This window comes from Salvelinus namaycush, chromosome 17 (assembly GCF_016432855.1).
Source record: "Salvelinus namaycush isolate Seneca chromosome 17, SaNama_1.0, whole genome shotgun sequence".
Lineage (NCBI taxonomy): Eukaryota > Metazoa > Chordata > Actinopteri > Salmoniformes > Salmonidae > Salvelinus > Salvelinus namaycush.
In genome coordinates, this window is record NC_052323.1 from 4,177,799 (window position 1) to 4,204,675 (window position 26,877).

General features: G+C 43.3%; 1 protein-coding gene across 4 annotated transcripts in view; it reads right to left on the minus strand.

The window, feature by feature from the left end:
- LOC120062240 (LIM domain-binding protein 2) overlaps positions 1 to 26,877 on the minus strand; it is an 88,010-nt gene that overhangs the window by 44,639 nt on the left and 16,494 nt on the right. For all 4 annotated transcript variants that reach the window (XM_039012064.1, XM_039012063.1, XM_039012062.1 and 1 more), the window contains exon 2: positions 25,012 to 25,114. In XM_039012064.1, the coding sequence (XP_038867992.1) occupies positions 25,012 to 25,114 (103 nt within the window). The remainder of the gene's footprint in view (positions 1 to 25,011; positions 25,115 to 26,877) is intronic.

The following is a 26,877-nucleotide window of genomic DNA, read 5'->3' on the forward strand; positions in this document are numbered from 1 at the left end:
GCCTATTTGATTGGAGAAACAACATTGTCATACATTTTATCTCCAGCCTGTAGGCTACAGAAAAGGCAACATACTCTTTCTACCATATGGTATATCTGATACATGATTTATGTTAGATTATTTTTTTTAAATGAAATGTTAGTGGAGCGCTGCACCACCATAAAACCTCTCTCAACCAGTGGCATGAGCGCTAATGCCGCCCTATGTTCTGCGTCCCTGTATAATACATCTTCAAAATAAGTGGATGTTATAGATAAATATCTTCAAACTAAGGGCAACCATGGCATCCGTGACAGAGAGGGAGAACCGTCCATCCATGTATAAGAGAGCCTAGCTAACTATATTTTCAGACATTAAACGTTTCTAATTTTGTCAGAAAGTCATTTTCATTTCAAGCTAAAGTGTACTGTTAGCGAGCTAGCTAACGTTAGCTAGCTAGCTAGCGTTACGTGTATGATCTGTGTAGTAATATTATTCGTATCTCAGAGCCATTTGCATTGCTAGTTATAGCCTAATGTTAGCTAACATTGAACCTGGTTGGTTAGCTACCTGCTGATTCATGCAGGGTAGTAACATTATGATTTGGAATTATGGTTCATTGGTTAGCTAACTAGCTACATGTCTAAACAAGACTCCATTATGCAAGCAACTATTTTCAGGGAATGTTTATGATGTCACTGCGACAACTGTCGATCGACGTAGCTGATAAATTCGTTCTGGATATCTACTCCGATTTCAGAGCACTCTTGTCTAAGTGTAGAATAACTGTCGAATTTACGAACAATCAACACCCGTTGAATACGTCTGGTGTCAGTAAACGTTGACAAAAAAGCGTAATAAATTGTTGCCAGCAGCAGAGTTGCTGTCACCAACGCTCTAGATAACATAAAAACAGCCTAACCACCTCTGCTAGGGCGAGTAAAATGGTCAGAGTGAGCTGTTCTCTCATTTGTGTCTGGAAGTAGCTGGCAAGATAGCCAACGTTAGCCAGTTAGCGTGGGTGCTTGACTGCTGTTGTTAGGGTCAGAACGTGCGGATCAACCCTACTCCTCGGCCAGAGCGTCCAGTTACGAATATAAGCCAGCCTTTAGTCTTGAGATCTTCGTTTGTTTAGTACATAGCCTCACATGTGAATCCTTAAAGAGATGGATGGGGCTAAATCTTAAAATGGTGTGAACGATGCTGAATGGGAGTAGACAAAGAAGAGCTCTCCAGTAGGTACCAAAACATTCAAGGGGCATTCAAGCACAATTACTTTCCCATTGTTCCTCAACTGTAGTGTAAGATATACCATTTTCTAGCTCTGAGTCTCTACCTTTATTTCAAATTTTGCTACATAAGACCAAATCGAGCCAGTCGGTCACATATATGATGTGATTTTTTTGTTGCATTTCGTTGCGATAATAAGGTAGGAAACAACATGTGAAAATTGTTTTGGAAACCTGTTGGAGCTCAAGTCGACTACAAAACCCACAATGCAATGCTCTCTGGACAGGCTTGTTGGCTAGCTAGGAATCAGCTTGTGAAGTACAGCTAGCTGTAAAATCCTTGAAACAAAATGCACTATCAATTTAGGCGTTACAATCGCACCATTTTAAAGCTGGTAGAGATCCTGTGTCCAGCTCAAAAACACGAGTTGGTGATGTTGCTATGGCAACGCGCAGAGCAAGCGAGCCTGCTATCAGGGAACAAGTGGCCAGTGTTCCGGTGTAAAAGCACGGTTTCGATTGCTCCTACAGTTTTGCTTCGGTACTACAGTTTAACTGATGCCCGGCTCAGAAAGACAATTTCCATACACGGCCAAGTCAGATTTGAAAATTCCTAATAAGACACTTTAGTCATCACCTTCGTGCAAAAAACATCCATTGAATGATTCAAATAATTGTCGCTGAGGCCGATTCTTTTTCATTACTCACAGCCAAAGATATTAATTCACATTTTATATTCATCCAATGTCTGCCATGTTTTTGGATGATGTGATGACGTCGTCGCTGCTCACGCTGCTCCCTGAGCTCGTCCGCATGTGAAGTAGTGCCGTATAAACCGGATGTAACCTGTACAGTATTTAGATGGTCCATGAATAGGCATATGTGAACGTGAGTAGATTACCTTGAAAACAACAGTCGGACATCTTGGACGCAGTCTCCAGTTCTTATTATACCTCAGTGTTAGGGAGATGATAGGAGAAAACTTCTTTGCGTCAAGGGAGTTGAAGGAAGAAAGGATAGAGGTACTTTTGAGGAGATGGGAAACTCCATTGGAATCGTATTATAACGCCCATTGTGGATGTTGCCCATGTGTCGTCAATGGGCCGTGCGGTACATTCTGCACTATTGCTTCAAGGAGTGAATGGGAGTCAATTGGGTGCTACAGTAGCTCAAAAACCCAACATTAGCATGAATTTCATGAACAAGAAGTACAACATTACAAATATTTTCAGAGATATAAGATAATTATCGTATAGCTTTGGAATTGTGACATTGCATACTTTTGAGGAAAAGAGGCAGGTTTCTCGAGTCATACCTTGACTTGGAGAAGGGATTGTGTGACGATTAGCTTCGCAACCGCGTGACGCAGCATGACAACGTGAATGCGATTGGTCGACAGTCTGCTGGGTGCGGCGTTATACAGTACGTACCTCCATTCCGTTCCTCCATTCATTGCCATTCAATGGGATTCCTATCTCCTCCTTTCTCTAATATCTCTGGAAATTATATTAATCTGTCAGTTCACTGTTTGCTTTGCGGACATTTGAATTAAATATATACGTTTGTCATCATGACGATATAGATGGATAGACCCAGTCGGTATTAGATAGAACGGAGTGGCCACGCCCGCCTGTGGGGAAAACAACCTGTGGTTACCTAGGTTAATCCATTGGCTCACAGCAAATACTTGATTACAAATACAAATCCAATAACAAAACTACATTTCAAGTACAACGTCAAGTACAACATTTCAAGTACAAAAGTACAACGTCTAAAGATTGCTTTTAAACATTGCCTGCTCCCGAGCGTTCTCACTACTTAGAATCAGGTAATATTGTACAGCTTCCCTCATCCCCCTTTTCATGACGGTGTTAGCAGCCACGTGAGTGAGTGAGTGATTGCGACTGGAACATTAAGCTAGCCAAGACCAAAAACACGAACAAACGGACTATAGAGCTACAAGTAGTGAGTGGAGTTACAAACGGACTATACTAAACAAGTTAAATGTCTTTCCTGTGATGAAATGTTTTCCACACACGCAGCTACATGTAGCCTACTCGGACACGTCCCAACATTTCCCACTCTCCCACGCCAAATAGCCTGAAGCCACAGGGCTCTTCTCGCAGGCTCTATTTCCCTACATGGGAGCATTGTGAACTGTAGGTTGGGATTTTTGGCCTGGTTACATGTACATTGAACAACACAGTGGCTTTTCAGCATATTTCTCTATAATTAAAAAGCGACAATGAATTTGGCTCTGTACACTGGGGTTCAACAGGAAATCATGCTTGTTTTCCCCAATTTGTGAGCGGGGTCAAGGGGAATTCCTTAATATTATGTAAATATCGACTCGGCGTATGGGTGTGTTCAAACCTTCACAAAATATTTTTGGGGATGTCATTCAAATCACTACAGGGTTTATTATTTCAACTGTTCAGAGTTATGAGGCAGAGATCAGCTACAGCAACATGGTTTAGAAGAGACTGAATCAAGTGAGAAAGGTAAACAGATGGGGAGTGTGAGCAGTAGCTACGTGGCGTGTGTAAAATAACACATGCCCAGAACTCTGATCCAGATCCATAGCTTTGAGAAAGAGGTTTCCAGAGGGGCGGAGGCAGCCAATAAAATAACATTAGAGTACTATACAGGATCTTCAAGTCAGGAGGTTTGAAAGTACAACTCCTTCCAACAATCCGAGTTGTACTAGACAAGTATGCCCATACCATCTATTGGTGTAACGGGTTTCGTCCTCTCCGTCTGACGAGGAGTAGCAAGGATCGGACCAATACGCAGCGTGGTAAGTGTCCATATTGATATATTTAATCAATCAAACAGAACACTGAACGAAATAACAAAAGTACAAACAAACCCGAAACAGTCCCGTATGGTGAAAACACTAACACAGGATACAACCACCCACAAAACACAAATGAAAAACAGGCTACCTTAATATGGCTCCCAATCAGAGACAACGACTGACACCTGCCTCTGATTGAGAACCATACTAGGCCAAACACATAGAAACAGACAACCTAGACATACAACATAGAATGCCCACCCACATCACACCCAAGACAATTGGCTGATTTGGCGTGCACGTAATTGTTTAAAAAGCATTATGAAATGTGACATTGGGTTATCCCTTATCTCCAGTGACGAGAGCCTTATAAGTATGACAAGCGCCTACACAATGTCACGCCCTGACCTTAGAGAGCCTTTTTATGTCTCTATTTGGTTTGGTCACGGTGTGATTTGGGGTGTGCATTCTATGTTTGTTTTCTATGTTTCTCTATTTCTATGTTTTGTCCGGGTATGGTTCTCAATCAGGGACAGCTGTCTATCGTTGTCCCTGATTGGGAACCATACTTAGCCCTTTTCCCTCCTTTCAGTGTGGGAAGTTAACTTTGTTTGTAGCACTATAGCCCTGTAAGCTTCACGGTTGTTTCTTTCGTTTGTTGTTTTGTTGGCGACATTTTAAATAAAAAGGAAAATGTACGCCCACCACGCTGCGCTTTGGTGCACTTCTTTTGACGGCCGTGACAGAACTAGCCACCACAAAAGACAAAGCAGCGTGGTAAAAAGGAGGACTGGACATGGGATGACATCCTGGACGGCAAAGGATCCTGGACATTGGAGGAGATCCTGGCCGGAAGGGATCACCTTCCATCGGAACAGGTGGAAGCAGCCAGGAAGGCGGAGGCAGCTGGTAAAGGGGCCCATCGTTACGAGGGAACACGGCTAGCAAGGAAGCCCGAGAGGCAGCCCCCAACATTTTGGGGGGGAGGGACACGGGGAGATTGGCGGAGTCGGGTTATAGACCTGAGCCAACTCCCCGTGCTTACCGTGGCCAGCGTCGTACTGGTCAGGCACCGTGTTATCCGGTGCGCTACCTTTCAGCTCCCCGAATCGGCCGGGCTAGAGTGGGCATCCAGCCAGGTCGGAGGGTGCCGGCTCAGCGCATCTGGCCGCCAGTACGTCTCTACTGCCCAGGGTATCCTGCGCCGGCTCTGCGCACTGTGTCTCCGGTGCGTCTGCACAGCCCAGTGCGTCCTGTGCCTGTGCCCTGCACGTGCCGGGCCAAAGTAACCATCCAGCCAGGACGGGTTGTGCAGGCTCTACGCTCGAGACCTCCAGTGCGCCTCCACAGCCCAGTGTATCCTGTGCCCGCTCCCAGAACCAGGCCTCCTGTATGTCTTCCCAGCCTGGTGAGTCCTGTGCCTGCTCCCAGAGCCACGGCCTCCCGTGTGTCCCTCCAGTCCGAAGCCTCCAGTGATGATCCATGGCAAGAAGCCTCCAGTGATGATCCATGGCAAGAAGCCTCCAGTGATGATCCATGGCATGAAGCCTCCAGTGATGATCCATGGCACGAAGCCTCCAGTGATGATCCATGGCACGAAGCCTCCAGTGATGATCCATGGCACGAAGCCTCCAGTGATGATCCATGGCAAGAAACCTCCAGTGATGATCCATGGCAAGAAGCCTCCAGTGATGATCCATGGCACGAAGCCTTCAGTGATGATCCATGGCACGAAGCCTCCAGTGATGATCCATGGCAAGAAGCCTCCAGTGATGATCCATGGCACGAAGCCTCCAGTGATGATCCATGGCACGAAGCCTCCAGTGATGATCCATGGCACGAAGCCTCCAGTGAGGAGTCATGGCACGAAGCTTCCAACGACGGCCTCCAGTCCGGAACCTCCAGCGACGGTCCCCAGTCTGGAGCCTCCAGCGACGCTCTCCAGTCCGGAGCCTCCAGCGACGGTCTCCAGTCCGGAGTCTCCAGCGACGGTCTCCAGTCCAGAGCCTCCAGCGACGGTCCCCAATCCGGGGCCTGTAACGAGGGTGCCCAGTCCGGGGCCCGCAGCGAGGGTGCCCAGTCCGGGGCCAGCAACGAGGGTGCCCAGTCCGGGGCCAGCTGCGAGGATCCCCAGTCCGGGGTCGGAGACGAGGGTCCCCGCACCAGAGGTGCCACCAAAGTGAGGTGAGCCAGAGGTGGAGCGGGGTCTGCGTCCCGCACCTGAGCCGCCACCGCGGATAGATGCCCACCCAGACCCTCCCCTATAGGTTCAGGTTTTGCGGCCGGAGTCCGCACCTTTGGGGGGGGGGGGGGGGTACTGTCACGCCCTGACCTTAGAGAGCCTTTTTATGTCTCTATTTGGTTTGGTCAGGGTGTGATTTGGGGTGGGCATTCTATGTTTGTTTTCTATTTTTCTTTATTTCTATGTTTTGGCTGGGTATGGTTCTCAATCAGGTACAGCCTTCTATCGTTGTCTCTGATTGGGAACCATATTTCGGTAGCCCTTTTCCCTCCTTTCAGTGTGGGAAGTTAACTTTGTTTGTGGCACTATAGCCCTGTAAGCTTCACGGTTGTTTCTTTTGTTTGTTGTTTTGTTGGCGACATTTTAAATAAAATGGAAAATGTACGCTCACTACGCTGAGCTTTGGTCCACTTCTTTTGACGGCCGTGACACACGATTTCCTGATTTCACAGACGGACCACTTAGAAGTTAAATCATGGTGAATTTTTATCATGGTGAATTTGGTGAATTGTTTTGTGATTTTTTTTTTACCAGAATGACAGGAGTTTCATGATTTTTACTTCTGGGGGTGAATTATCCCTTGAAGATATCGACACACACACATATAAAAAAATCATTGATGTATTGATCTTTTCTGAGTGTGTGATCAATGATTGAAGAGATTCATGCTAGCCTATTTAACAAAACAAACAAACTGGTCTTGCTATCGACCTGTGTCTTTGCTTACTGTATCTCCAGCAGCAGTAATGCTTGAGATAATGCAATGGATGACCGAGTGTACATGCCAATATAACCTGTTACTGCTGTTACTGTTGGGTCAAAGGTTAAGGCCCATGGAGGAAAAAGAAGCGAACACCATGTGACAAACAGCTGACTTTGGCCAAGTAACGTCAATTAATCATTTGTAAAAATGTATTATTTATATATCCCTTTTTACAGTAACATTTGTCACAAAGATATTTAAAGTAACTAGACCTCTGAAGAGCAAGCAGCAGCACAGTGGCAAGGAAAAACTCTTTAGAACAAAGAAACTTAAAGAGGAACCAGACATCCTCTGGTATTACCGCGTAGATGTTTGGAGTACATGTGAAAGGACAGCAGATATGATGTATTCTAAATGTGCCAATATTCACATTTCACAGTATATAAAATTATGTAATAGTGTCTTGTTTGTAGTTGAACTCTTGTCTGTATAAATAGAGCAGGGACGAATAGGTTAAAGACACACATACTGTAAATTACAGTACGTAAGATCAACCACACACACATATAAATTTGCATACACACACACAAACACACATACACACACACACACACACACACACACACACTGGCTGGCTGGCTGGCTTCTGCCTGTTTCGGCAGGACGGAGCAGCACCGTCTGGTAAGACGAGGGGTGGGGGTGTCTGTCTATTTGTTAATAACTTCTGGTCTAATTTTAAAGAAGTCTTGAGGTATTGCTCGCCTGAGGTAGAATACCTCTTGATAAGCTGTAGACCACACTGTCTACCAAGAGAGTTCTCATCTATATTATTCGTAGCCGTCTATTTACCACCACAAACCGATGCTGGCACTAAGACCACACTCAACGAGCTGTATAAGGCCATAAGCAAACAAGAAAATCCTTGAGCTCCTAGTGGCCAGGGACTTTAATGCAGGCAAACATAAATCCATTTTACCTCATTTCTACCAGCATGTCACATATGCAACCAGAGGAAAAACAACTCTATACCACCTTTACTCCACACACAGAGACGCATACAAAGCTCTCCCTGGCCCTCCATTTGGCATATCTGACCATAATTCTATCCTCCTGATTTCTGCTTACAAGCAAATCCTGTTCCAGGATTCATTCAATGGCAATGAGGAGTATACCACCTCAGTCACCGGGTTCATCAATAAGTGCATTGACGAATTCGTCCCTACAGTGACCGTACATACATTGCACAACCAGAAGCCATGGATTACAGGCAACATCCGCACCGAGCTAAAGGCTAGAGCTGCCGCTTTCAAGGAGAGGGACACAAACCCAGATGCTTATAAGAAATTCAGCTATGCCCTCAGATGAACCATCAAACAGGCAAAGTGTCAATACAGGACTAAGATTGAATCCTACTACACTGGCTCTTGATGCTCGTCGTATGTGGCAGGGCTTGAAAACTATTACGGACTACAAAGGGAAACCCAGACGTGAGCCTACGAGATGAGCTAAATGCGTTTTATGCTCGCTTCGAGGCAAGCAACACTGAAGCATGCATGAGAGCACCAGCTGTTCCGGACGAATGTGTGATCGCGCTCTCCGTAGCCAATGAGAGCGAGACCTTTAAACAGGTCAACATTCACAAAGCCACGGGGCCAGACGGATTACAACGACATGTACTCAAAGCATGTGCGAACCAACTGGCAAGTGTCTTCACTGACATTTTCAACCTCTCCCTGGCTGTAATACCTACATGTTTCAAACAGACCACCATAGTCCCTGTGCCCAAAAAAGCGAAGGTAACTCGCATAAATTATTACTGCCCCATAGCACTCACGTCGGTAGCCATGAAGTGCTTTGAAAGGCTGGTCATGGCTCACATCAACACCATCATGCCAGAAACCCGAGACCCACTCCAAATCGCATACCGCCCAAACAGATCCAAAAATGACGCAACCTCAATCACACTCCACACTGCCCTTTCCCACCTGGACAAAAGGAACACCTATGTGAGAATGCTGTTCATTGACTACAGCTTAGCGTTCAACACCATAGTACCCACAAAGCTCATCACTAAGCTAAGGACCCTGGGACTAAACACCTCCCTCTGCAACTGGATCCTGGACTTCCTGACGGGCTGTCCCCAGGTGGTAAGGGTAGACACTGATCCTCAACCCTGGGGCCCCTCAGGGTTGCGTTCTTAGTCCCCTCCTGTACTCCCTGTTCACCCACGACTGTTCACCCACGACTCCAACACCATCATTAAGTTTGGTGATGACACAACAGTGGTAGGCCTGATCCCCAACAACGAGACAGCTTATAGGGAGGAGGTCAGAGACCTGGCAGTGTGGTGGCAGGACAACAACCTCTCTCTCAATGTGAGCAAGACAAAGGAACTGATCGTGGACTATCGGAAAAGGAGGGCCGAAGAGCGGGTCGAGAGTTTCAATTTCCTTAGAGTCCACATCACCAACAAACTGTCATGGTCCAAACACACCAAGACAGTTGTGAAGAGGGCACGACAACACCTTTTCCCCCTCAGGAGACTGAAAAGATTTGGCATAGGTCCCCAGATCCTCAAAAAGTTATACAGCTACACAATCGAGAGCATCCTGACCGGTTGCATCACCACCTGGTATGGCAACTGCTCGGCATCTGACTGTAAGGTGTTACAGAGGGTAGTGCGTACGGCCCAGTACATCCACTGGGGCAAAGCTTCCTGACATCCAGGACCTATATACTAGGCGGTGTCAGAGGAAGGCCCAAAAAATGGTCACATTTTCACCCAAGTCATAGACTGTTCTCTCTGCTACCGCACGGCAAGCGGTACCGGAGCACCAAGTCTAGGTCCAAAAGACACCTTAACAGCTTCTACCCCCAAGCCACAAGACTGCTGAACAACTAATTAAATGGCCACCTGGACTATTTACATTGACCCCCGCCCCCTTTGTTTTTACTCTGCTGCTACTCACTGTTTATTATCTATGCATAGTCACTTTACAAATTACCTCGACTATCCTGTACCCCCACACACACTGACTCGGTACCGGTACCCCCTGTATATAGCCACGTTATTGTTATGTACATTTCTTGTGTTACTTTTTGATTGATAGATTTTTTTTTACTTGGTAAATATTTTAGCAACTCTATTTCTTGAACTGCATTGTTGGTTAAGGGCTTGTAAGTAAGCATTTCACGGTAAAGTCTACACCTGTTGTATTTGGCGCATGTGACAAATAACATTTGATTTGACACACCCATCTAGAATATGGGAATCACTGCACAGAACATTAAATATCAATCAGTCATAAAACTTTGATTAAAACTCTCTCTCTCTCTGTGTGCTCTCTCTCTCTGTGCTCTATCTCTCTCTGTGCTCTCTCTCTTTCTCTGTGCTACATCTCTCTCTATGTTCTCTCTATCTCTGTGCTCTCTCTCTCTCTCCATCTCTCTCTCGCTCTCTCTTTTGCTATCGCTCTCTCTGTGCTCTCTCTGTGCTCTCTCTCTGTGCTCTCTATCTCTCTTTGTGCTCTATCTGTGTGTGCTCTCTCTGTGCTCTCTCTCTGGCTCTCTCTGTGCTCTCTCTCTGTGATCTCTCTCTCGCTCTCTCTCTCTCTCTCTCTCTCTGTGTTCTCTCTCTCTGTGCTCTCTCTCTGTGCTCTCTATCTTTCTCTTTGCTCTCTCTCTGTACTCTATTTCTGCTCTCTCTTTCTCTCTCTCCATTTTCATCTCTCTCTGCCTGTTTGGCTGTTTGAACTGTACAACTTTGTCTGTTTCTTTTTGTGTCGAACACTTCTCCGAAAGGCACTCAGATAGTGGCAATTAGCGAATTCATTAAGATCCTAACACAAATTGTCAAAACACATTAGCAAAGGAGCATCATTAAAAAGTTTAGTACATTTTAGAGAGAGGTAACCGAATATAAAAGGCAAAGAGCCATCTAACTGAATAGTGAGTATTCTTTAAATTTGAATGCTAAATTCAGGGCTGAGTTGTAGTGGTTTGCTATTTTCCGTAACTCAAATGTTGTATTTAGACATGGACAAAAAAAGGCTTTTGGGCAAACCTACCAAGCCTGAAGTATGAAAAAGAACGAGATGTTGCTAAGTCCTGTCTTCTATTTATTATTAAAAAAGTAGCTTTCCAATATAAAGTCTTTGGCAATACAACACAACTCGGTGAAAAACATTTCAGTTATCATTTAAGGTGAGGGGGATGAGCGCAATAAATCTGACATAGACTATGAAAATCCCCCTTAAATGCAAACACATACTGAGCAAATGAACACAAAAGGTAAGTATGCAAGTTCAGCCTTGTATTTTCTGTCATTTTGCTACCTAAAACCCAAAGAGTGAGCTCATTATCAATTACGAGAGAGCATCATGTTTTTTTATTATTATTGTTAACTTTTTTTAGGGGGTAGATCAGCTTTAATATTGCAGATAGATTGTGGCTTCTATCATGTGTTTACAATCCGCTTCATTGCAGCTTTAAACTGTTGCATCAACAATCAACACAGCCTTCAATGGTGGGTCGAAACTCTCAAATCTTTAAAAATCTTTTCACTGTGTAGGCATTCTTCCTGTGCTGTGCGTCAACCTAAGAATTTCATTATCCAAAACATCATTTATTGATGGATGCAAAAAGAAACTCAACAATATATTGATGAAAGATGAATTTCCACAGTCATGGAAGACCTCTCTTTTTTGCCTCTCTCCATCAGCATATGGATTCTGGTTTTGATTGAATATAACCCTTAGTGTTTGGAGAGAGCAATTATTTTACTACCTCAGCTACGAACAGACAGAGCGGGAAGAGACAGAGAGAGAGAGAGAGCGAGAGAGAGAGAGAGAGAGAGAGAGAGAGACGCATCTCCAGTCACCCTCATCCAACCCTCCGCCATGCCTGAATGCCGCCGGGGGTGGGGGGAAGAAGAGCAGGCGGCGGGAGGACTGGGGGGAGGAGGAGAGGGAGGAAGAAGGGGGGGATGAGGAGGGGGTATACATCCCCCCCATCCCCTGGAGGCCAGTCCTCCTCTCCTCTTCACCTCCATCCATAATTCAGGAGGGGCTGCTGGAGGCCGGGCCTCTCTCTCTACTCTCCCAGCCCCAGAACAGGGCCCCGTGGGGAAGCAAGAGCACGCACCGAGAGCCCCTTGGGCTACAACCACCACAATCACCATCACTGCCTTAGTGCTTAGACTACCCCCAACACCAGCACAACTAAGTCTTGTATCAGCACTCGTTAGCTTGGTCAAAGATCTGGATGAAGATTTTATATTGAAATACATTGCTTTTAATAAAGCAGTGATTTAGATATGATTGTACGCGTACAGTGCTTGTAAAAAAGAGCTTCATGTTCATTTCCTCAGTCTAACTGTGAAGTGTCACTATAACTCAATGGCAGAAATGAAGGTCTAAGAATATGATTGGAACATGACCAGCCGAGTTAATGAAATGAGCAAAGACACAATTTTTTTGTGTAAATTTATCAAAATCATTAAAGATTAATATTACTATACAGTATTATTTAATAAATATTCTGTTCATCACAGCAATCAGTTCAGTTCACTTTCCTCAAAGAAATACCTTGCTTCGTTCTGCTAAACGATCATTTCAAACACTACCGAGTCTCTGTGTATTAGCCACATACACACACAAACACACAAAAGTGGTGTGTGAGTGAGTCTCACTTATACACACAAGCAGCATCTTGCCATCCAGCTGTGTTTCTTTAAACAACTCCGATTCTCCTGCGTGGCTTTCCTCTGGTGTTACTCTCAGGACGGTGGGGATTCGCCCCAGGTAGGTGATTGTAAGCCCAGCGGGACTGGGCGAGATGCTATCAGAGCATGTTTCAGATCTAGCCTGGATTATCAGAGGCCATGCAGAGAGCACAGAGTACCGGTCATTACCATTGATTTGGCCACGCCGGGAGTCAAAGACAGACAACGGGAGTGGAATGGGCCCAGTCAAATAGAGTGAGTGAGTGAGTGAGAGGAAAAAGCGGCACATAAAAACTTAATACCTTAAGTGAGGCCTTTCATAGGCTGAGAGCGGGGCAGAGGAGTCTAATGCAGATCCACTGTTTGTAGTACTGGTTGATGTGTCTTGACCCATATGTGTTATCTATAAAGATATGGATTTATGTATGAAAGTGTGTGTGTGTGTGTGTGTGTGTGTGTGTGTGTGTGTGTGTGTGTGTGTGTGTGTGTGTGTGTGTGTGTGTGTGTGTGTGTGTGTGTGTGTGTGTGTGTGTGTGAGTGAGTGAGGGGGGGTGGCGTATGTGTGCGTGTGTGTGTGTGTGTGTGTGTGAGTGAGTGAGTGAGTGAGTGAGTGAGTGAGTGAGTGAGTGAGTGAGTGAGTGAGTGAGTGAGTGAGTGAGTGAGACAGCATGTATGCATGTCCCAGTGTGTGTGTGTATGCATGTTCTAGTGTGTGTGTGTTTGTGTGTGTACGTATGTATGCAATTATTCTGTGTATGTAATCCAGGTGGATTTCTTGTATTTTCCCCTGTGGAGATGAGAATCTTTTTTATTGTTGATAATATTGAATCCTCTCTCCCCTTTCACAGCACGAGGCTTGTTGACTTTTCTAGACGGTTCAGAATTTAAAAGTAAATTTTTTCATGACTTGCATGTTTGTCATTTCCATTGTAACCTGATTTCACAAATGGAAGAAAACAAATACAATATGCTTAACAAAGTACTTTGTGAACAAGACTTTTGATTTATGTCAAACTACGTTTTAGAGTCTTTTTGATATGCAAAATACATCATTTTTCTAATAAACTGTGGCTTGAGGATATGAAGGCACTGTATTTACCATGAAAATGCTGTTGACATGTAATAGCACACACACACACACACACACACACACACACACACACACACACACACACACACACACACACACACACACACACACACACACACACACACACACACACACACACACACACACACAAACACAGAGAGAGACAGCCAAGCCAAAGGAGGAAGCAGCTCTGAAACCAGCAAACACAATTGCTTTGCAGAGGCAATGCGATAGAGGAGGAGAGGGAGGGGCCTGCTGTTTGCGAAAGCTATTGTTTCCCAACTGGGAAGGGAAGCCTGGTTTGTTAGGTTTGTTTTTGTACGGGGCACAGAAAGTGGTGAGAAAGCAGGAAGATAAGAGACTTGCCCATCCTTTATGACAGCTGGTGCCCTTGGATAGGTCTCCCCCTTTTCCTGTTGCCCTGTGCTCAATGGTTCCCACCGTGATCTGATCATGACAACCTGGCTGAAAAGCTACGGACCACTCCCCAAGTTGAACAGACTGAAACAGACCTCAATCTGCTGCTATGTGTTCAGTGGTGTCTGCATCATTGTCTGAGTCTTGCGTTGAAGTGAAATATGTATATTGTACAAATTAGCAGTACACATAATGTTGACCCTAACCACAGATCTAGGATCAGTTTACCCAATCCAGACCTTGAGCCTGAATCAGTTTGTCGTAGAAACTTCTATTTACTCCTAATTTTTTTCAACAGACATTTTCTCTTACTCACCAATACAATCTGTGACGCATGATATACTGTCATACTCCCACACACCTACACTCTCAATTGAATTCAAATCAATTATAATATGTTTCACTGACATGACTGTTCAGGGTGGAATAATGGTGCCAAAGTAGTTGATAGGGGTATTTTCGCTCTCTTTCTCTCTCTACTCTCCCTCCCCTTACTCCTACTGCAACTCTTCATCCAAAGGATTCATTTATCTGTCTCATACACCGACAGACAGACACGCACAAGCACACACACACACACACACACACACACACACACACACACACACACACACACACACACACACACACACACACACACACACACACACACACACACACACACACACACACACACACACACACACACACACACACCTACTGCTTCTCTTCCTCCCTCTATCATTTTCTCGCTCTCTCTGTCGCTTTGCCTCTGTGCCCGATCCGTCGTCGCCGTGGTTCCCAGGCCTGCGCGGCTGTCAATCAAACGGACCAGGCATCTTCGCTCTGCAGCTGAGCCAAGGCCACATCAGCCCACCTGTCAATCACTCTGCTCAACATCCCTTCTCCCCCTACCGATCCCCCTGTCCATCTCTCACTCAGATAACACCCAACATCAGCATCAACACCCTTACACCCCTCACACAGCTCCCACCAAAACCATGTTTATCGCCCCCCCCCCCCCCCCATATCAGCATCAGCATCAACAGCCCCAACCCCCTCGCCGCACCCCCCAAAACCCTGCTAATTTCTCAACCACCCCATATCAAAATCAACCCCCCACCCCTCATCGCCACCCCACACCCACGTAATAATGCAATATCTCCTCTTCCTTTGCTGTGGCGTCAGAGGATTCTTCTCTCTGATAGCACACAGTGTCTGTTACAACACGGGTACGACCTGTTATGACAGGATAATGACGTGTTATGATGCCATTACGATGCATTATAACAGTTATCTGAAGGCTATTCTAATTTGGATTGTACAATATGATGGAATCCATAGTAATGAGCTACTGCAAAGTCAGATGATAACATATTTTTATCTTATTCATAAAAAAAAAAAACTCTCTTCGAGCTGCTTACAGTGAGATTTTACTGCGATCCGATGTAAAAAATACTTTTTTAGTAATTGCTGTGAGATTGCGTCATGTTGTTGAACTTTCATCACGTCCTATATATTGCAAGAGTCTAAGGTATTTTGGGTGATTTTTAGTTCATGGGAAGGGAGCACCAATTCAGGAAGTTTACTGAAAATATACTCTGTATGGCAACAAAGAAAACCAACAAGGCATCTACTAAACCATGAAAAGGATACTGTGGTAAAGCTGCATTCTGTAACATTTGCACAAACAAATATCTATGATACCATTGATCCAAGCAATCTTCATACTGTATACAGTATGTACATTATCCTTATATGATTATGCAATCCTTTTAGGATCCTTATACATAATGCTTATCAGGAACATGTTAGAACTAGCAGTTCACTTGTAATCTGTGTCCAATGTCATAATTCTGACAATCTATGCAAAAAAACACTAAAGGAAGCTTAATAAACTAGATCAGTAGCCAGGTATAAAAAAGTCTGTTCTTTGAGGGTGGAAGCTGGAATGAGAACGAGAGAGAGGAAAAACACAAATGGTGGGGGGATGGGCAGGGAGAGGAGACGAGACGAGAAAGAGGCAGAGGGCGAGAGAAAAACTGAGAGAGCGCAAGAGAGAAAGTAGAGCGAGCTGGGAGAGAGAGAGAGAGAGCAAGTCATAGGGCGAGATAGAAGGGAGAGAGAGAGACATGTCCATCTCAAAAACATTTTCTTCCCTTAAAAACCTACGGCATAATGAAAAAATACATAGTGCTAGAAGAAACGCCGTATAGAAGCACCAATATAGAAGCACCCTTATTTTAAGCAGTAGAGGCTATAGGTTCAGTACTGCATTCAACAACAGGCCAATCTAACTTGCCTATGAATGCTATACAAACAATTTGTCTCAGGCATGTCCTTCATTTGCAATAAATCAAATGCAAACACATTTTTTTGTGCCGAAATCAAATTCAACATAACGTGCTCGTCTCACACCGAACAGAAACGACAAAACGTGGTTTCTTTTTTTTCCTGATAGCTTTCATGGGAAAATAGGCCTCAAGCTGAAGACCGCTCACTCACTCATCACACAGTAACTACTGATTACTGTTATTACCAGGAGATCAAACTCAACCATTTCTGTGTTTTGAGAGAATGCTTGAGGCTGAGATTGGATAGAGTTGAAAGTACGTGCCGTTTAGACAGTGCAGTTCAGGTGACGATGGGCATTGTAGTCCGACGTGGGACTAATAGACAGCCATCAACCACGGGAGCTACTTGTTGAACTACATATCAATTACACCTTACCAACATACTTATAAAGCATCTATTATGCATTAGTAAGGCGTACTAATGCATTAAGCAGTCGTGCATGATGGTTCAGTCAGTGGGGCATGAAACACACTAAGTATTTCAGTGTAACGCAGTTAACCAGTCACAACTCCAATACATTATTTTACCATAAGACACATCGTATATCTACATGCACTGGTTTAGTGTACACTTTCACAATAGGTTGTTATCAATAAAACGTCCCAGTAAGTTGCAGAGCGTTCAATTTGCCTGCTGGGCGGCAAGGAGAACCAAGCTCCTCTAAACCCATTGACAACTGCTTGCCGTTTTCCAAGGGATTGTTAAATACATTTGAACTATTTTGGTGGCAATATCATCACCTCTTTGAAGAGCATAGTCACAACTACACATTTCTGATTATTCCATGCGCACATTTAGCTCTATCCTCAGAGTTATTTCATGATCAGTAAACATCCATTGATCATGTGATTTCAGATACGTGAGGGTAGCCTCTCTCTCGCTCAATATTGGACACCATTAATTGGATATTTGAGGGATTTAAAATAAAAGTGAACTATAATTGACGAGTGGTTTAGGTTAATTTCCCATCCTTTTTGGGCTCTGCCTGTCAAGCAGCAGAAGGGCACATTTTCCAATGTACTGTTAGCTGATAATGTTTACTTTGCAAGCTACCAGTAGAAACTTTGTACAGTTGGCTAGACCTAATGTACTTTTCTCTCCAACCAACGTAGGCCTACCTAGCGAAGTTAGCTAACATTATCCTCTTTTCAACATTGTTTTTCAGAGTGTTTAATCACGCTTGCGTCTGACAGACATGATAGGCTACATTGATTGATGACCACGTCAAATTGGCTAGCTAGCTAATAGATCTCGTCAATATGGCTAGTTAACAAGCCAACTTTCAGGGGATAAACTAGATGGCTATGTTCAAATATTGTTTGATTTGCTTGCCATCTGTAGAGGTGAGGACAATAGTCCGACTGACCATTTTATCAGGAAGAGGACTTGCCAATGTCAAGCTCTTTCCAAAAGCCTAATATCCGATGAAGCAAGCTAAATGACACACGGATCTGGAATTACATGATCAGTTGATGTTTACTGATCTTGAAAATCATGCAGTTGCCTGCTGTATAACTCAGATGATAGAGCTAAATGTGGAGTAATCTGAATTATTTAGTTCTGGCTATGCTCTTCAAAAGGTGATGATATTAAAACCAAATAGGTATAACCTTTATTGGTCCCACTTTAATTGAAATGAAGCTTATAAAGGCTTCCTAAAGCCTTCATAATGCCTTCATAAGCACTACATAAATGTGTTACAAAGCATTGATAACCGTATGCCATGCATTATAAATGGTTCATAAATGTGGCATAACTGTGTGACATAATCACCAATGTCAAATGACTTGATCAGACTTGCCTAGTTAAATAAAGTTGAAATAAAAAAGTGACATAACCCACTTATGTTATATATGATATCAACATGTGCTCTATAAAGGGTGACAAGTTGTGCTGAAGGATGGCACACGCTCTAAAGTGAAGTCATGTTGGTCACATTACACCTAATCTCATTCCCAAACACTTCCGGCCAAATGTGCAGAAGGTCTGGCGGACCAACGCATCAAACTTGGCCTTTATTAGTTAGGGTTAGGTTTAAAATCAAATTTTAAGAAGAGACATTTTGGAGATAGGCAGGGTTTAGACTTAATTATGACTTTGTGGCTGTCCTTTACAAATCAGCAGAATGTTAATAATGTATTTCTTGACACTTTAAGTAGTACTTTAAGTAGTACTTAATACTTAGTTTGAAGTGAGACACCTTCGGTCATTCATAACACATCCATAAAGAATCTATATCACATAACGCTGTACTTACGTGAAAGTCAGACACCTTTGGTCATGTATAACACATACATAATGCCTTATATCATATCACGCTGTACTTACTATAAAGTCAGACACCCTTGCAGTGGCAATTTTAGCATGTAAATCTTGGCGGGGGAAAAAAACAAGGTCGAATCATGATGACGTCAGTGATCTTCACGTCGTTGTTCTAGAAAGGGGTCCGAGTTCCCGACTTACAATTCCAAGTTGGATGACCATTCAAAAGGTATTTTGCCAGTCGGAGCTCGTTGTTTCCAGACTTCCCAGTTGTCTTGAACTCACTGAAGTCAGATTTCTCAGCTCCGAGTTAAACAGTTGTTTTGAGTAAGGCAGAAATCATGCTGGATTGGCAGCATGGCCAATGTTGAATGTTTATCATTTTAAGCTTGGAAAAGAGACCCTTAAACCCAGAATTGGGACCACACACCCACTCCACTGAATTGCAGGCTGGTGATTGCTTTTCAATGCTTTGCAGTTAGCCACTGATTCCTTCCAAACCACTCAGTGTTGAATTTGCAATTTCCAACTTGTTGTGTAATGTTTATGTCCAATGGCCGATGAGCACCAATGCATTTTATTTATAATATCTATTTATTATTTATCTTTATATGACAAGGATTAAAAAGGATTTGCCAGTAGATTGTTGACTTGATTCATGATGATGACTGCTAGCTAAGATTTTGAAAGTGTGATGTTGACATGAACAGTCCAATCATAGCTACTGTAGATATAACGTGATTTGACCTAATTTTATCTGTGGCCAATGACCTTGAGTCTTCTTGGATGGGCACTTCTAATGTAACTCTATGGCAGCACCCAATTGGCTTGAATTTTCTAGCCATACCCTTAGATTTGGCAGTGACGTAGTGTCCCCATGAGTGACCGAACACTTAGCCGATCACGGCGCAACTAGAGAACATTACCAACCCCGACGCTCCGTATTTTCCGCTGGCTGCCCCACCACCACAGAAAGCACCAGCTTGGCTGAAACACCTGCATTTTGGAGCTGCCTTACTCAAGAAAGCAAAAAAGAGACCATGTTTGTATGGATGCTTTATTAACTAAATTATATATATATATATTTCTTTTTTACGTTTACAAACTGATATCTGATACGTATTATTGCCAAAATAACATGCAACATCCTTTTTTCCCCTTTACCTGCCATGAATGACGGGTCGCCACTGCTACCAACATATTTTGCTCTGCATGACTGCACTTTAGACTGTGTCATCCTGCAGCACAGCATTTGGGGGGAAGTTGAGGTCCTGTCCAATATTGACTATGCACCCAAGAGGGAAAGAGGTTGGGCCATCCTAGAAATGTTTTAGAGTCATAGAATATAACATACACAGAGTGTTGAAACATGAGGAACACTCTTTCCATAACAGACTGACCAGGTGAATCCAGGTGAAAGCTATGGTCCCTTATTTAGTCCATTTGAATCAGTGTAGTTGAAGAGGAGGTTGACAGGTTAAAGGAGGATTTGTAAGCCTTGAGACAATTGAGACATGGATGTTGTATGTGTGCCATTCAGAGGGTGAATGGGCAAGACAAAAGATTGAAGTGCCTTTGAACGGGGAATGGTAGTAGGTGCCAGGCGCACCAGTTTGAGTGTGTCAAGAACTGCAACGCTGCTGGGGTTTTCACACTCAACAGTTTCCTGTGTGTATCAAGAATGGTCCACCACCCAAAGGACATCCAGCCAACTTGACACAACTATGGGAACAATTGGAGTTAACATGGGCCAGCATCCCTGTGGAACTCTTTCGACACCTTGTAGAGTCCATGCCCCGATAAATTGAGGCTGTTCTGAGGGCAAAAGGGGGTGCAACTCACTATTAGGAAGGTGTTCCTAATGTTTTGTGCACTCAGTGTATACAATTTAGCAGCCACTTTTATCCAATGCATCTTAGAGTCATGCATGCATACATTTTTAAGTAAGGTTGGTCCAGGGAGTCGTGCCTACTTTCCTGGGATTGCAATGCTCTACCAAGATGCATGACAAGGTTATAAATTCTTTGTGAAGCCTCAATTTAATATAATTTATAAAGCCTTTCATAAGAGGTGATTATGCTACCCTTTTCTTGTCATATTTGACCTAGTGGGTTATGTCACATTTTACATTGGTGGATATATCACACAGTTATGCCACATTTATGAACCCTTTAAAAAGCATGACATTATGATTTGTGACACATTTATGTAGTGTTTCTGAAGGCTTATTGGAGGCTTTATGAAGCCTTTATAAGCTGCACATAACTTTAAGCGGTGCCCTTTTGGGTCAACAATTCCTTGAAAACAGTGTGTGTGTGTGTGTGTGTGTGTGTGTGTGTGTGTGTGTGTGTGTGTGTGTGTGTGTGTGCGTGTGCGTGTGCGTGTGTGTGTGTGTGTGTGTGTGTGTGTGTGTGTGTGTGTGTGTGTGTGTGTGTGTGTGTGTGTGTGTGTGCGTGTGTGTGTGTGTGTGTGTACAGTGCCTTCAGAAAGTAAGGCCTTTTTCCACATTTTGTTGTGTTACAGCCTGACTTTAAAATTGATTACATTTAGATTGTTTTGTCACTCGCCTACAGATAATACCCCATAAGTGAAATAATCTTTTTCAGAAATGTAACAAATTAATTTCAAATCAAAACATGAAATGTATTGAGTCAATAAGTATTCAACCACTTTGTTATGGCAAGCCTAAATAAGTTCAGGAGTAAAAATGTGCTTACAAGTCACATAATAAGTTGCATGGACTCACTCTGTGTGCAATAATAGTGTTTAACATGATTTTTAAATGACTACCTTACAGTATATCTGTACCCCACACATACAATTATCTGTATGGTCCCTCAGCTGAGCAGTGAATTTCAAACGCAGATTCAACCACAAAGACCAGGGAGGTTTTCCAGTGCCTCGCAAAGAAGGACACCTATTGGTAGATGGGTAAAAAATAAAAATCAGACATTGAATATCCCTTTGAGCATGGTGAAGTTATTAATTACACTTTGGGTGGTGTATCAATACACCCAGTCACTACAAAGATACAAGCATCCTTCCTAACTCGGTTGCCAGAGATTAAGGAAGCTGCTCAGGGATTTCAGAATGAAGCCAATGGTGACTTTAAAACAGTTACAGAGTTTAATGGCTGTGATAGGAGAAAACTGAGGATGGATCAACAACATTGTAGTTACTCCACAATACTAACCAAATTGACAGAGTGAAAAGAAGGAAGTCTGTACAGAATTAAAATATTCAAAAACATACATCCTATTTGTAACAAGGCATTAAAGTAATACTGCAAAAAATGTGGCAAAGCAATTAACTTTTTGCCCTGAATACAAAGTCCTATGTTTGGGGCAAATCCAATACAACACATCACTGAGTAACGCTCTCCATATTTTCAAGCATAGTGGTGGCTGCATCATGTTATGTGTATGCTTGTCATCGTTAAAGACTGGGGAGTTTTCAGGATAAAAAATAAACAGAATGGAGCCTAGCACAAGCAAAATCCTACAGGAAAACCTGCTTCAGTCTGCTTTCTAGCAAACACTGGGAGATGAATTTACCTTTCAGCAAGACAATAACCTAAAACACAAGGCCAAATATACACTGGAGTTGCTTGCCAAGAAGACAGTTACAGTTTTGAGTTAAATCTACTTGAAAATCTATGGCAAGACCTGAAAATTGTTGTCTAGAAATGATCAACAAAAATTGGTTGTTGATCATTTCTAGACAACCATTCTCAGGTCCTGACAGAGCTTGAAGGATGTTGAAAAGAATAACGGACAAATGTTGCACAATCCAGTTGTGGAAAGCTGTTAGAGACTTAGCCAGAAAGACTCACAGCTGTAATCGCTGCCAAAGGTGCTTTTACAAAGTATTGACTCAGGGGTGTGAATACTTATGTAAATGAGATATTTCTGAACTTCATTTTCAATAAATCTGCAACAACTTCTAAAATAACGTTTTCACTGTCATTATAAGGTATTGGGTGTTGATGGTTGAAAAAAAAAAAAAAAAAAAAGTAATGTATATTCAGGCTGTAACAAAACAAAATGTGGAATAAGTCAAGGGGTATGAATACTTTCTGAAGGCACTGTATGTCTGTGTGTCAGTCTGAAAACCTGAAATTAGAACGACTCTGACTGGCGGTGAGTCATCGTTGTCATGGCGTTTAGCTGTCCGTTCCCGAGGGAACCGGGTTACCGTCTCAACACTGAGGGGATTTTCTATTTTTCTATTTGAAAAGAAAAAGGCTGTGTACACACATATACACGCCCATGCACCCATACACACACAATCTCTAGGTTGAATTACACACATGTATTTGTACACGGCAACGTATTTCAAACCAACAGTAAACATACATACCAATATCTATGCCTGTCTGATATTCAATGAGCTGATGCTATCAAAAGGCAGGCTATGTAGATGAGCATAAATGACAATACTGCAAACCCCACTAGCAACTACCTACGTGATATGATGTGGCGTGATCTACTGTAAACTGTCGTTCTACGTAGAGTACCAATACTGACAATACTCTAGTGATGATGTCAAAAGCATGTTGTTACTCAAACACATTTCTGAAGCGGGTACAAGTGAACCTTTTTAAGTTCTTTTAGAAATGGAATTAATCTGGTTGATTTAAGTCCTTTTAGAAGTTGAATTAATCTGGTTGATTTGGAATTTAAGTTTGTGTTGTATTCAGTTTGTATTGTATTGTATTTTCAATTCTGTTTATTGAAATGTGTCCACCTGTGTTTGTGTAATGTATTGCATTGTTTGTCAAAAAACAAGGTTTGTCTTGAATTAAACTAAACATATTTACACTTTGTAACCCACAACGTTCCATGGTTCATTGAGATGTATTTTGGCTGTGTGCTCTGCCCCGGTCACTCCCTAGCTCTCTGGGGTGACGTTGTCCCTAGGTACAGATCTAGGATCAGCTTCCCCTCCCCGAATCTGTGATCAGAAATGTTTGTAACTTGTAACTAGGAAACTGTTTATAGTTTAAAAGCCTAGTTTTCTCAATTCCAAGTGAGAACAGTCCGAATGACTTGTTTAAGGGATATTGTGTTGATTGTCAAGATACACTACATTTCCTCTGTGGATTATAGCTTCTACTGCAAGTTTGGAAGGCGTACTTTCTAAGGCCTACGTTTTCCTTCTGTGGAAAACATTCATTTGGATTATTACACAGAATAACAATTGAACAGGTAACATCAACCCTTATTTAATTTATTGTGGCTGGATAATTTGGAGTTTAAATAAAGTGTAAGGTCACGCCAGAAAAAGGCATTACAGCAGAAGGGTATCTCATGAATCCGGTTTGAGGAGTTAGAGAGGTAACTTTGGTCAACGCTGAGTTCAACTCGGGAAAACCAGTCAAACGAACGTGGCTCACCTTTAAGCCTGGTACATTTCTATGGCAGCAAATCCTTCAGAACTAACCCGAGGGGTATTCTACAAAGCCAGCTAGATCTACTCAGGGTTTTCTAAAGCTAACCAGCTTCAGTTAGCTTCACATTCCAGCTCAGGCTTCATCCGTACTACGAAGGTGGATATTGCTCGTCTGCCTGCCGCTAAGTCTAGCAAGCTTGTAACAGCATGTCGCACATGGCTAGTCGAACACCGAACTCTTCATTGAGACAATGTTGAAACATCAATCCATGGGCTGGTCAGTGGGCCCATTTTCATTTGTGCCGAAATCAAAACGTAAGGAAAGTTATCTTTCACATTCACCAGGCTATGGTGTGAAATAGGCTTTTAGAAGTGGCGTCTTTATTACATGACTTATCGTTAATGCCGTCTTTGGTGTGCCTATGAATGGATGCGCACCTTTTCCCCCACCCCTATCGATAAAATAATTTCATCATAATAACAACCATTTTATTTGTCATGCAAAAGTTGTACTGTGCATTCTGTCATTACGAAATAATGTGATAGTTATTTTACAATTTCACCATGTTTTAAAACAACCATTTAAAATTATATACAGTATATGCATGTATATTTAATCAGTCTTCTTCCTCAAATACAGGGGATGATGATGCAATTTTAACAACCACTGTCATAGTATGAATGAAGTCTGAGCTGGAATGTGAAGCTAACTGAAGCTGGTTAGCTTTAGAAAACTCTGAGTAGATCTAGCTTGCTTCGTAGGATAACCCCTCAGGTAGGCCGTGAGCTACTGAAACAGAGGACAGCTTGGTAAACCAGGTGAATTGTGGGTAGAGCAGTCTTACTGTATCTCTTTGGTCCATCCTCCAGGCAGAAGGAGAGGGTCAGGGTGGCGTCCTCCTCAAAGAACTCTGTGGCAAACGCATCCCACCACAGACTGTCACTCTCCTGAACGAGAGAAAACGAGAGAAAGTTGATCAATAATTCAAATACTTCTAATATTATCGTCTCATTTTCATCGTTGCACAGAACATATTTGATCAAAACAACAGATTGCAGACTATTTACGCATTCCCACAATCTCATTGCTCCACGGTAAGTACAAAAACGTCAATTTTCCACATCCGACAACCAACACGTCACGAATCAACCCAGGACATCCGCCACTGTATACAACATCATGGTATTGAAATCACTTTGTAAATACTAACAGGCTAAATGTTGCAGCCTTTCACCTGCCACTCTCGGAGAAATGACACTGTCATTTACCAGATAATGTACCTTAACCCGGGGACGACCCCAGCGTGACAAGTGATGTTGATTTCACCCGACATGTTATGACAGACCGAGAGGCTTTCATTCGTCCCTCCACCGAGGGACCGCCAGACCCTCCCAGATGTTTACAATTATCCATGTCAACATCATCTAGTGTCAAGTCCAATAAGTGCTGACCCCACGGGACTTAATGTGCTTCATATCTGCAGGTCTGGGGCTAGGTGTGTGTGTGTGTGTTTGTGTGTCTGTGGTATAAGGAGGGCTAAGTGGGAAGGGAGCGGAGGAGGGAAGGGACTAGACCACCTGCAGTTCATTTAGGAGGTGAATCAATATGTGCTCATGACCTGGGAAGAGAGCATCCGCTGGTCAAATATCATCAGAATCCCTGGGTTAGAGACTAGTGATAAGCCTATGATAAGGTACTTTAAGGGCTGGGATCAATTGCTGATTGAGGTATACTGCACTGCTGGTTCATTGAGAATGTTTACGCTGTATCGGAGCTGTTAAAAATGTTGAAAGCAACACAACCTAAGTTGATCCTGGTGCAGACATTGTCATTGGATATTGACACAAAACCACACTGGAAGTGTGGTTTCCAACTTAACTCAGGGTCCTTTTTCAGGACCCTGTCTTTCAAAGATGATTCGTAAAAATCCAAATAACTTCACAGATCTTCATTGTAAAGGGTTTAAACACTGTTTCCCATGCTTGTTCAATGAACCAGAAACAATTCATGAACATGCACCTGTGGAACGGTCGTTAAGACACTAACAGCTTACAGACGTTTGGCAATTAAGGTCACAGTTATAAAAACTTAGGACACTAAAGAAGCCTTTCTACTGACTCTGAAAAACACCAAAAGAAAGATGCCCAGGGTCCCTGCTCATCTGTGTGAATGTGCCTTAGGCATGCTGCAAGGAGGCATGAGGACTGCAGATGTGGCCAGGGCAATAAATTGCAATGTCCGTACTGTGAGACGCCTAAGACAGTGCTACAGGGAGACAGGACGGACAGCTGATCGTCTTCGTAGTGGCAGACTATGTGTAACAACACCTGCACAGGATCGGTACATCCGAACATCACACCTGCGGGACAGGTACAGGATGGCAACAACTGCCCGAGTTACACCAGAAACGCACAATCCCTCCATCAGTGCTCAGACTGTCCGCAATAGGCTGAGAGAGGCTGGACTGAGGGCTTGTAGAACTGTTGTAAGGCAGGTCCTCACCAGACATCACCGGCAACAACGTTGACTATGGGCACAAACTCACCGTCGCTGGACCAGACAGGACTGGCAAAAGTGCTCTTCACTGACGAGTCACGGTTTTGTCTCACCAAGAGTGATGGTCGGATTCGCGTCTAGCGTCGAAGGAATAAGCGTTACACCGAGGCCTGTACTCTGGAGCGGGATTGATTTGGAGGTGGAGGGTCCGTCA